The 13,328-nt window shown below is 37.6% G+C and overlaps 1 protein-coding gene across 1 annotated transcript in view; it reads right to left on the bottom strand.

Annotated features, from left to right (window-relative positions):
* Positions 1-13,328, bottom strand: part of Cubn (cubilin) — a 255,894-nt gene that overhangs the window by 59,229 nt on the left and 183,337 nt on the right. The window contains exons 51-55 of the mRNA XM_045135128.1: positions 13,139-13,288; positions 10,188-10,309; positions 9,501-9,726; positions 7,513-7,700; positions 1,542-1,698 (exon numbers count right to left, since the gene is read on the bottom strand). Of these exons, the coding sequence (XP_044991063.1) occupies positions 1,542-1,698; positions 7,513-7,700; positions 9,501-9,726; positions 10,188-10,309; positions 13,139-13,288 (843 nt within the window). The remainder of the gene's footprint in view (positions 1-1,541; positions 1,699-7,512; positions 7,701-9,500; positions 9,727-10,187; positions 10,310-13,138; positions 13,289-13,328) is intronic.

Genomic DNA, 13,328 nt, shown 5'->3' with positions numbered 1-13,328 from the left:
CCTTGAACATCTAATCATCTTGCCTCTCCCTCCCCAGTGCCGGGATCATAGATGAGGGCACCATGATGGGTTTTGTGGGGTGCTGGAGATCAAACCTAGGCCTTCATGCATGCTGAGCAAGTGCTCTACAAACTGGCCTACATCTTCAGCCCATATTTGTGTTTATGAAGTATCATGTTAGACAACAAAAGTGTTTATAAAGTATTTTATAAATGTCTTATTACAAACTATGCCAATTTTATTACTATTATTATCAGGTTCTAAGAACAATTCAATTTCCCTTTAAAAGCTAGTTGAATTTAATAGTTATAATACCTATCGAATTCCTACATGAATCCCTAGTGTCATAACTGAAGATAAATAAGCCAGGTATAGTGGAGCAATAAATTATCCGGGAATCAGAAGCAGCAGGTTTGACTATAAGTTCAAGGCATGACTGGACTATGTAGGCGTTCAAGGATAACTTGGGCAACTTAGTCTCTGTATTATTTTTTTAGGGGGAAGGAAACAGAGTCCTTGCCTATCATAATATACAAGGCTTTGGGTTCTACCCTCAGTATTGAAAGGGAAAAAAATAGAGATTAAGTTAAATATCATTTTTTATTTAAAATATTGGGTGTTTTCATGTACCACTAATAAATGTCTATCATCCATTTGTCTGCTGAGTATGAGAATTTATTATTATAGCTATAATGAGTCACACACATGTATGACATATTTGACAAACCATCACGAGACTCAAGTGAGGTCTGTAGTTGTCCTACATGACTTCCTTTCCATTACTGTCGCTTTTTTTATTCATGTCTGAAATCCTGGTTTACTATGTTATTTCATTCTTGAAATATTTTTCATGTTTTCACTAAGTAGTCATTTGATTTAATTCAGCCAACATGCACTGGTCATTTCATTTCAAACTTGAAAATTGCTATAGTTCCCACTAGCCTAATTTCTGTTCAGCAGTCAGAGAAGTGGGGCCAAGTACCAAGTAGGGAAGGCACAGTCCCAAAGAGAGTGACCCTAAACTTTACTGATGTGGGAGTCCCCTGAGTGAGAGGTCAAACATGCACACCTGGGCCTGTGGGATTCTGGATTTGGATAGGTCTAAGGTTTATCCAGGGACCTGCATGCTCTTCAAGCCCCCTGGATGATTTTGAGGAAGACCTTGTGTCAGGTATACTGGATATTTCATTAATGGCCCCCTGTGCTTCTACTGAGTGTCTGCACACTCTACAATCTAAACTGACTTGCAGATGCTGTCCACCAGCATGCCTTTTATATCAATTTGCCATTGACCTTGGTTCAAAGAAGTTTCTTTCCTCCAGGCTGTCCTCAAACACTTTATTCTCCTGCCTTATTCTTCTGAGTATGAAATAGAGGCATGCACATCTATAACTGGGTCTTAGTGAATTCTAGAGGAAGATGGGCTCCTCAAAATTAGGTACTCACCCATGTTCCTCCTTGGTGGAACCTTCCCCTTCCTAAGTCTGCTTGAGGCACCACCTCTTTCAGTCAAGCTGGGTTTGGTTTATAGTAGTACTTACTGCTGACAAAGGAGGCAGAGAAGCCCTGTGCTGGCGCCTCCTGAGACTGGAAGACAGCAGTGAAAATGTTTCTTGGTGTGATGATGGGGCTGGGAGCTACATCCCCACAGCCTGTGGCTAATAGGGTATTGTTGGTTTCTTCGGTTCCGGCCCATACCTAACAGGATCAGAAACATGACTTAATGCTAGCAGTTTTCTCCTCTCAATACCTTAACATGTAATAGTTTAACTTTCAGACTTCAGCTTGAAAAAACTGTTATTCAAACTTATGTACAAAACATAATAAAATAAGCCACATAGAAATCTGTAATATTCTGGGGTCTGGAGAGATGGCTTAGCGGTTAAGTGCTTGCCTGTGAAGCCTAAGGACCCCGGTTCGAGGCTCGATTCCCCAAGACCCACGTTAGCAGATGCACAAGGAGGTGCATGCGTCTGGAGTTCATTTGCAGTGGCTGGAAGCCCTGGCGTGCCCATTCTCTCTCTCTCTCTCTCTCTCTCTCTCTCTCTCTCTCTCTCTGTCACTCTTAAACAAATAAAAATAAACAAAATTTTAAAAGAAATCTGTAATATTTTCTTTTGAGAATAGTTTTAAATTATTGTATCTTATTCTGACTGCTTTAAGGTTATTATATTTGCTTTTGTAATCTTTTTAAAAATTCAATCACTAGCCAATTTCCTCTTTCTAAAAATATATTTTAAAAATTTATTTGAGGGAGAGAGAATGGGTACACCATGGCCTCTAGCCACTGCAAACAGTGGATGCATCTGGCTTACATGGGCACTAGGGAATTGAACCTGGGTACTGGGGAATCAAACCTGGGTCCTTAGGCTTCACAGGCAAATGTCTTAATCGCTAAGCCACCTCCCCAGCCCTCTAGTTTCCTTTTAACTTCTAGCTAAGATGGGCTTGCCTTCTGCAAAAGACCTTTGGCAATGTCTGAAGGCATATCTGAAAATCACATTGGGTCTGGAATGAAGTAACTAGAGGGGATGATCCAGGAAGTCAGTAAATATCCCACATTGTACAATGTACCAGAAAATTTTCACCTGGTCCAAGGTGATTGGATCTAGATCAGTCTTACCACATTCACATGTCCTTCCCATTAAATTATAGAAAGGTATAAATTCCAAGTACATTTTTTCAAGAATATTCTTCAAGCAAAGCAATAAAAGAACATTTCAGTTGGACTATAGGAAGTGATATGAAAAAGCACTTTTTAACAGCACTGACTTAATATTTTTCAGTTCTTTAAAGCCTTATCATTTTAGCTGATTTGCCAATACTGAGTGTCCAGCTGTCAGTCATCTTACTGCAGAAAAGTACATTTCCCATTATTAGATACAGTAGGTGCCTGGCACTGGAGCTACTGAGAAGAAAAGTGTAGATATTCTGTTAGATGCCTAAGAGCAATAAAAATGTTGGGAGAGAGATAATTTAACTATTATTTACAATTCAGTTTCTTTAATGGCTATATGGCTAATCTGGCTAATATGGTTGGACTTTGGCAGCTTGTAATAATGGACTGAATAGTTGTCTCTGAAAAATATGTCCATATTCTAATCCCAGATCCAATAAGTATTATCTATTTGGAAAAAAGATATTTGCAAACGTGATAACTCTAAGAGCTTAAGGTGAGGCGATCAGTCTGAATTATCCTGCAACAAGGCTCCTTTTCAAAAAAAATTTTTTTTGTTTATTTATTTAAGAGAGACAGAGAGGGACAGAAAGAGGCAGATAGAGAGAGGGAGAGAGAATGGGCACGCCAGGGCCTCCAGCCACTGCAAACGAACTTCAGACGCATGCGCCCCCTTGTGCATCTGGCTAATGTGGGTCCTGGAGAGACGAGCCTCCAACCGGGGCACTTAGGCTTCACAGGCAAGTGCTTAACCGCTAAGCCATCTCTTCGGCACCAACAAGGCTTCTTTTAAGAGACACAGATGAGACACAGAGAAGACAAGGAGGCAATATAAGCACAGAAGAAGAATCTGGAATGATGTAGCACTAGTCAAGGAATGCCTGGAGTCACCAGGAGCTAGAATAGGCAAGAAATAAATTGTCCCAGAGAGACTTAAAGGGATGACACCTTTATTGTGGCTTTTTTATTTCCAGAATATTTAGATAATGCATTTTTATTTGTTTAAAATAATTTATAATATTAGAATTTATTATGACAGTAGTTTAAAAAGAATTAGTCCATTTATCATAAGTCATTTAATTTATGAAATGTTATTGTTCACGGTGTCTTGTATCTCTTCAATGGCTACCAGATTTTGGTGCTATACCTTATTCACCCCTAGGTGAGATTAGGGATTTATGTTTTCATTTTATCAATTTTACTAATATTTTCCCTGAATTTTTTTCTATCACATTCTTGTTCCTCACTTCTGTGAACACCTTTATTATTTTCTTCTTTCCATGGTTTTTGGATTTATTCTATTTGTTTTGGTCATTTATTGAAAAATTTATGTGATTTTAGAATTTTTGATTTTAAATCTTTGTTTCAGATGTAAGTCTTTAGTGCTGAAAATTTCCTTTTTATCATAGTGTTTGCTATAGCCTATATATTTTGATATATCTTATTTTCATTTTTAATCTATTCTATATGTTTTTAAATTTCCTTTGAGATTTTTCTCTTTGACTCAAGGTCTATCTAAAAGTGATTTCCATGTTTCAAGGAGCTAGTCCTTATCAAAATCTGTATCTGAATTTTTAGATATGACTGTTGGCAATTACAAGATTTTTTTAAGATTTATTTTTATTTATTTATTTATGAGAGAGAGAGAGAGGATGGGCACACCAGGGCCTCTAGCCACTGCAAATGAATTCTAGACACATGTGCCACCATGTGCATCTGGCTTACATGGGACCTGGAGAATTGAACCTGGGTCCTTAGGCTTCACAAGCATGAGCCTTAACTGCTAAGCTACTCCCTAGCTTGGCAGTTACAAGTTTTATTTGTGGGCCCTACATGTACATAACTTTGTGTACAACCAATTTATTAAATTCTGTAGAAGAGTTTCAGTGAAGAATTTAGGCAACATGGCCAGCTACATGTTTATAGGTTTATCAGTATTCCTGGCCTAGGCACTTCCTTTGCCGGCCTCCTTTTCAATCACTATCCAGGGACAGTGGGAGTCCCAGGCCAGGTACCTTTGTTACGACTTCTTTTGTGAAGGGAAAAAGTGTGCTTACAAACATTTTCCTCCACTCTGACTCAGGACTGAGTACTTCTCACTTAAGTTGAGACTCACTGAGTAATGACTAAATCAATCCTACATCTATGCAGTTGCACATGACCCTTATCAAGTGCAGGTGCAACCCCAGAGAAGGATGGAGCAGCACTCTACTGCTTACCCTGAAAGCCTGGCTGTCACTTTCACCGTGGCAGGTCCTCCTCGTTGACCACTCATGCTGACCCACGGCAGATCAGTTCTTTGCAGCTCAGCTCAACTCTTGATAAGGTACTAGTTCTTTTTGGTTTGGTTTTGTTTTTGAGGTAGGGTCTCACTCTAGTCCAGGTTAATCTAGAACTCACTCTGTAGGCTCAGGCTGGCCTCAGACTCACAGCGATCCTCCTACCTGTGCCTCCCAAGTGCTGCCACGACACCTGGTGTAAGGTACTATTTCTGCTATTGCTTTTTAGTTGAGTTTAATTTTGTCAAGCAAAAATACTCTGTATTTCAAGTCTTCAACTTCTTGAGGTTTTTTTCAACATCTCAGCATGACTTATTATGGTGTGTTCCAATGGCACCTGGAGTGTTTACTCTGCTGTGAATGCAGTGCCTGACGAGGCATTTTTATCAATGCAGTGACAAGGCATTCTTATCACAGCTACTTCACTGTCACTGTAGTAAAAACAGAGGCTCTTCTTCATCATGTTCTAAACATTTCACTTACTGTATTAGTAGGCTCCAAGTCCTATTTAAATCCTTTATTTTATGACTGTCACCCTATTTGTGTTCTATGTGACCTTGTCTAAACTCATAGGCTATGTTCAAATAGATTTTTAATTTTCAGAATGTTTGTGATATAATTTTGTTCAGCATGTTTTTTTTGTTTTTGGTTTTTTGTTTTGCGGCAGGGTCTTGCTCTAGCTCAGGCTGACCTGGAATTCACTATGTAGTCTCAGGGTGGCTTCAAACTCACGGCGATCCTCCTACCTCTGCCTCCTGAGTGCTGGGATTAAAGGTGTGTGCCACCATGCCCAGCAATTTTTCTTCTTCTTCTGATCAGGGTATTATGTAGCTCGGGGTATTCTTGAACTCCCTGATAGTCAAAACTTACCTTGAGCTCCTGATCCTCCTGCTTCTATCTCTTGAGTGTTAGGATAATAGGATACACCATGCCTGGTCAGGCTTTTGTAGTGCTTCCTTAGGGGCAGAGAGTCCTGGAATTTCTCAATTGAAAGGGAACAATATGGAAGGATTCTCCTACCAATTCAACAAGGTCTTCAGGGGTGGAAGGAACATCTTTTGCTATGGAGACAAAGGCTTTTAGAACCTTTTCTACATCTGTGTCTGGAGGACAAGGAAAAGAGCCTTGGGTTCACAGAGACATAGGAGCTTTCTACTCCATGCAGTTTACCAACCCTGGATCCCTTTACTAGTTATTTTCCCCACAGAGAATCTTTTGGCAGAAATAAGAGTCTCATATTCAGAGTACTTCCTCCGGCATGTAACTTTGGCACAATTTCCAACTGATCCCACTTGCCACTTTCAAGGGACTTGCCTGATATTGTCAGAGGACGCTCCAGTCAATTCAGAGGAGGAATGAGCCCAAGTCATTTTTCAGATTAGCTTTTTATATTGGTGAACTTAAAGACTTTGTTTAAGTCTTCATACTTGATATTGATTCATTTCATGAGAAGAGAACTTTCTTATTTTATGTAAAGTTGATTTAGAAAAGTATATATTAAGTATATGTTCTTATACACATATTTAAGTATTTGACTTTCATTTAAATATGAATCAATGAGATATAAAACAATTTGAGCTATGATATGAAATAATAACAATGACAGTAAAAGCCACTTCAATTCATTAGATGATATTATAATCCAATAGCACTGAATGCAATTTTTATGCAATTATATCATGTTATTTCTAATGTTTCAAACAACCCAACTAAAGTGGGAATCGTTTATTTCATTTTATTTTTGAATCACTTGAAGCCAAAAGGTAATTAACTCATAAAAGTACATGCAGGCTGTAAGTTTAAGAAAGATCTATATATAATAGGAACTTGGGCCACTGGTCTTTCCACTAAAAGGCACAGTTTCAGGTGATATAACAGAAAAGATGAAAAACAGCACAGCTGAAATGTATTTATAATATAGTGTCCTACTCATATGAATGAAAAGGGAAAAGTCAATGCCATATGAGCAGCCCTTTCAAGATTAGAGAAAGACAGCCTTGCTGCCTTCCTCGCTGGCAGCCTCATTGCCATAACTGGTATGAGCTTCTCCTGGTGGTTTAAGCCTGTGGCTCATGTCTAGTGTAAAAGATGCATTAGCTACTACTACAACCTTTTATGATCTTTGTAGAATATGTTACATTTTCCCTATGATGGTGCCTTACATGACAAAACACTTGTACCATACATTATATTAGGAAACAATGTTAACAAAAGGAAAAAGAAGAGGAGAAAGCATTTTTGAGGGAGAAGTATAAAGTAAGGAGGGAGGGAGGAAGGTAAATGGGGGAATATCTCATCTTTGTTTCACAGAAGACTATTAAATCTTATGACATCATTGAAAAAGATCCCCTAATTTTTACCTAGGAATTAGCAAATGAAAAATGATGGATAGCATGTGTGATGGGATTCAAATCTTATGTTACAGCTGCAAGACAGCTTTGGGATCAAATTTGCCTGTTTTTTTTCACTTTGAGAAATGACTTTGAGTCATGTGTAATCTAAATGTTTATGTTCACATAACCAGTTTAGCTCCAATCAGGCACGCAAGTAACTAACCTTAACAAAGCTGCTCTGGCACTCGGCACTGCTGCTGGGGATTCGGAAGTTATTGTCAAAGCTGATCTCCCAGTGTTTGCTCTCATGAGTAATGACTGTCCAGGAACATCTGCTGTTTGGAGAAAAATTCTGAGGCCAGTGTGGTGTTCTGATTGTACCATTATCTGAGTGAATTGTTCCACCACAACCTGAAAATTTTTCATGGAAAATGTACTCAACCTTCATGGAAAATAACAATTTTGAACACCAAAAATTGCTAGAGGAAATAAACAACATTTCTAAACATGCAATTACAACCATATTTCCATAAGTTTGGGGCAAGGATATAGCAAGAACTCATAAATGACAAGTGAACTGAGTCAGAAGCTATAACTGTTTTGGTATACCTATAGTAAACTCCACTGGGAACATAGGACCTTGAAGAGTGAACATGACAGATCTCTAGCCTGTCTCCAAATAACAACAGTATTTTTTGCTTACCTTGAGGCGATGGAGCATGGATGCTCATTTGGTATTCTGTTACTACTAACACAGGAGAATATAGCTCTATGAGTATTTTCAACTTCACTTTTACATAGTGAACTGGAGAAAGTGCATTTGAATATGGGAAAGTGCTTCTATTGAGCAATCTTTCTTTGTTCATATTAAAACTGACCAATGGAAGAGAATGTCATAGGGATTTGACAAAAGAAAAATCTAGAATTATTTCCATAACCTCAAAACACATACTTGAGAAATGAAAAGGAAAAACATGAATTCAGAATTGTGTGAAGTTAAAGTAAAGGGCATCTTCTGAATCTTTTGCTGTTAAGCCTTTGGAAACCAGTGATTCATTAGAAACTCTCTGATGTGTGTGTTGTTTTTTTTTTAATCAACCAATGGCTTAATGAGGAAAAGTTGGCTTCATTCCACAGAGATCTCTGTATTTACTGGTTTTACTGGAAAAATCGCCCCGTGATATTTAGGATTTACTGAAATCCTCATCAAACTATTCAATACAAGTCCTCATATATTTTTTGAGAATTTTCACAGGTTTAAGGTTTATGTTTCATAGGCACACCAGCTGTTGCTTTAAATCAAGTCTGCTATCACTTGATTCAGTGCCCACAAACAGCGTTTGTTTTAACTCACAAATTTCATCCTGCCACATTCATCCTTAGAGTCTTCAGTAGCACGTCACTGCTCAAAGGACAGTATATAAACCAAAGTTCTTCATACTAGACTAGACTACATATTTTCCTGTTCTTAGCTCTCTCATCATTCCTCCTCTTAGGTATAAGGGAATAGTTTATGCTACTTGTGATTCTAACACTTATTCCTGTGGTTGTGCTAGGCCCTCCTGCCTATGAAAAATGCATCATGCATTTAAAATCAGTTTCTGGGCCTAACTGCATTTAATCAAATCCTGATTACTAATGGTAGCCTATATCACCTGGATAATTCACCAGCCAATTTATCTTCAATTTCTACCTACTGTAAACACAGAAGATATGTACTAGTATTGTGTTATTTCTACAGTTGCTACATGGGATGAGATATGTAAATACTTAGAACACAATCCAACACAGCTTTGCTACCGCACAGGTTTGTGTACAGCTGACTCTCCTTATTGGCAGTCCTGCACCACAGATTCAACAAACAGACAGATAAGGAATGTCAAAAACATACCCATGAATGTGTATGTACAGATGATTTTTTTTCTTGTAATTATCTCCTAAACAATGTGGTATATCAGCTCTTTATGCAGAATTTACATGGTATTATGTATTTTTGAATACTCTAGAGATGACATAATAGATCCATGAGGATGTGCATAAGTCACATATAAACCATCAACTTGTGTGACGTACTAGAACAACTGAAGATTATAGTAGCTATTGGGGTCCTAGAACCAAGGTCCCTTTGTAATCAAGGAAAAACTGTATTTTTAGCTAATAAAAAAAAGCATCACTGAGAACATTGGTAAGTACAGAGAAGATTTCTTTTACCTAAAGTTTGTGTGTTCCATGTAGCATAAAATCCTCTAGTTTGCCCTAAGAGGTCTGTGTTAAAAACCACCACAAGCTGGTTGGACCCAGACTGTACTGTACCAGGGTTAGACCTTCCACAGTACTGTCCTATGGTGGGTGATCCAGGAGAAGCACCATTTCTTACAGTGACAGAGTCCCAAGCACAAGTTGAATGGCTCTGGATATCAAAGTCATTAAATGTGAGCTGAAGAAGAGAAAAGAAATAATAAGGGATATTAAGATAGTCAAGGTAATTATAAATGTTTTTATTTTGTTTTAATTCACAGAGTTTTATATTTCTGACTCTAATTCTCTCTCCTTCTCTTGACTTTATAAAGGTGGTCTCTCTAGGAAGGGGGGTCATTAAGGGAACTGCAGCAGATGGTCAGCCTAGAATGACAGCCCATATAAACATTGCGAATTCACCTGTTTCCTGAGTCTGGATTTATCTTTTTACATACACCTTCGCTTAAGCTTTTAAACAAGATAATGTTCTTCATTCATTTTATAATTGTCAGTATTAATGTGGATAATCTAATTTGAGAATTTTAGAGAGAAGCAATGATTTGATTGTAGAATAAAATCCTACTCCAACAATTGCTTACTAAAAAGACTCCATTTCTATGATGAGTCCTGGAAGTATTTTACCCAGTTGTAAGAACTCACAGAGATGGTATGCCCTTCTGGGGCTTCCAACAGCCAAGAGCAGAAAGTCCAGCTTTTGTAAACATTTGGGTAGTTGGGACTTGAGATCACTCCACTCTCCCCTCTCTGTATTCCACCACAATCTGAAATTAGATTTGTAAACCTCTAGATCATATAGAAGAAAAAGCCACAGGGCCAAAATAGTACTTAATAGTTCTACTTTTGATAAAAATATAAGCAACCAGCTAATAAATGAAACTGGACAAAAGGTAAATAAATGGATTGAATCTCAAATAGTATTCATTAAGTAGAATCTCAAAGTAAAGACAGCCTCAAGTTAACCCAAAACAAGATAATTTTTTAACATAAATGCAGAACAATTAGGCATGTTATATAGGTCACAATGTACTACAGACAGAGAAAATAACACTGATTTTTTTTTGAGAAAATGAGACCATGAAATACAGGTTAGAATACAGAAAAGATGAGTCCTACATTTAAATACTTCATAATTTGGTAATAAACACACAAACCAGTATCAAATGATAAATTATTGTACAATATTGAATAGATGAAATATTTCTAAAGCATATTATGATCTACTGTTCAATACAAAAAATACCACTTCTTGGAGCCTGCCTATTTTCTTCTGGTCTGATAAAAATAATAAATGGTTAAGATGGCTGTATGAGTAGATTATGATCAAGATTATACCATCTTTAAGCCATCCATATGGTTATAACACAAAGCAATGCTAGATAAAATTATAGCCAACATATATGTTAATTCATAGCCATGCTCAATAAAAATAAAGTAAGCCTCCAAAATCTATCAACAAGAAATATACTCAAATACTGATGAGTAATGGCAAACAAAGTGTGGAAGTCTGAAAGAATAAAGAACCAAGAAACAGGTCCAGGGTGGTGCTTAATGTTTCATAGACAAGATAGGAAGACAACATGGGACTTTAGACTTCCACTAAAGGAGGATCTGCAACTGAAACTTACACAAATTTGGGAACTAACAGTGCAGCCATATTAGTATGAACACAGTAGTGAGAACTCTAACAACCAAGCGAAACAGTTAGGAATACGCTGAGTTTCTACACACAAACCTGAATATCACAGGTACAAATTGAACAGAAAGTATTAGTAATATGCAATGATATAAATGAAACATATGTCATGACTATGGATAATTAATAATGGCAATGCAAGAATGTTTTACCAAGAGAAACACATTTTAATATAATATGTCACATTAGCAGATTAAAGGAAGGAGAACATGCAAATCCTAAGAGATTCAGAAATATATTTAATAAAATTTTGTACTCATTGCTATTTAAGAACAAACCCTTTGTACACTAATAATTAAAGGGATCTTTTTTGATCTGACAAAGGTTATATATTTGAAACACAAGAGCATAGAACATATTTAATAATGAGATGTTATAGACATTAATATTAAACTTCTAAACATTATCCCTTCTATTCAGTTATGTAAAGACAGCCATAGCTAGTAAAATAAGGCAAAGAAATTAAGTATTAGCACTGAATAAAACAGCAACTATAATTTGTAGAAGACATGATTCTTTACACAGAAAAACAAAATAGAACAAAGACAAGGATTAAGACAAAGAATATTATACAATCTTTGGAATATTTTTGGGAGGTTGGGGGGAAAATAAAGGCAAAAGTAAACTCAAAATGAATTGGTACATAGAAACCTTTCTCCTTGGTAGAAGACTAACAGATACAACCCTCAACAGGAGGATGGTGGGAGTTCATCTGATAAGAAGGGCCCTGGGGAGAGTGGGATGAAGCCTAACTCTAAAATATTTGGCTCTGGTCTATAACCCACAGTACCAGAAATTGGTTGCTACCCACATTGATCTGTTAATCAGAGAGACCTACAAGGTCCCCAAAATAAGACAGGCTTCTGTCAAAGCACTTGATTACCTGCCTAAGGTAAAAGGTAAGACCCTATTGCTGAAGACGCTACATGCTGCTGACAAAGAACATGGAGTGGCCTGGCTGGAATCAGGAAGGAAGCCAGTCCCCATATGGTTAGTCTATTTAGTGTTTGAATACTACATGAAATACTGGGGGAAAATGGCCAACAATGGTGTGAGCAAGAGGGTTCTGATCTTCTCAGAAGCAAACAGCCTGACAAGAAGTACACACCAGTACAATGGTGCTACACAGCCTTGGTAGGTAGCCAATGGCTTTCTGATTGGCTAAGAAATACACTTCGTGGAAAAGAACCCAAGGCTGGAACTGGAAACCAGGTCAGAATCCCATGGAGATGAAGACTATGGTTTCTAATGAGAAAACTTCCCCTAATCTTCAGCCAAAACAGGGGCTACATCCATCAAAACCTCTCTAAATTAACAATGCTTATCTCAATTAAGTATGCTCACTTCCTTCTCTGTTGGAGAATCTGTTCTTTGTTTTAGAAGGTAGTGAGACCCGAGGAGATGAACCATTCCTCACACTTCAGCCAAGGCTCAGATGAAACCACAGAGGACTTGGTGAGATGAACAAGAGTGCTGTTTCCATGGTGAGCCTGACAATCCATGTCAGAGTGAAGGAGACAGATGCTGAGGATACTCAACTCATACCAAAGCAGAAATCCAGAAACTCTGGAGAGCTTAAAACTGAAGTAGACTTAAGACACACCCACCATGGCTCAAGGAAGTTTTGTGGAAGAGGGCGTGGAAAGATTGGGGGAAAGGAGGAGGGAAAAGATGGTACCACCATGTGATGTGTCCATACAAAGCATATTATTAATAAAAAATTATATAACTCCTACATATCTGTAATATCTAATTAAAAGTTTAATTTAGAAAAGTCATATCACCTTTAGCAATAAAACTACATAAAGCAGAAAATAACTCCTTATGTTTGATAGCTTTATAAAATTTTAACGATCATTTCATTTCCAGGGTCTAAAATGTTAATGAGAAGACTTACCTGTAAAGGCATACTTTACATGGAATCCAATATATTCTACCTGGTCATTGGTGGTGAAATGTATCCACACCCGAGGATAGGGTATAACCAGTGGCACTGTAGGTGCTGACAGGCTGCAATATCTCTCTATTAGGAGCCCATCAGCATCACCTGAGCAAAACATTACATCAAGTGTCATTTATAAAGTATC

The sequence above is a fragment of the Jaculus jaculus genome, chromosome 15 (genome assembly GCF_020740685.1).
Source record: "Jaculus jaculus isolate mJacJac1 chromosome 15, mJacJac1.mat.Y.cur, whole genome shotgun sequence".
In the NCBI taxonomy this organism is placed as follows: Eukaryota; Metazoa; Chordata; class Mammalia; order Rodentia; family Dipodidae; genus Jaculus; species Jaculus jaculus.
This window is presented reverse-complemented; position numbering and strand designations above follow the sequence as displayed.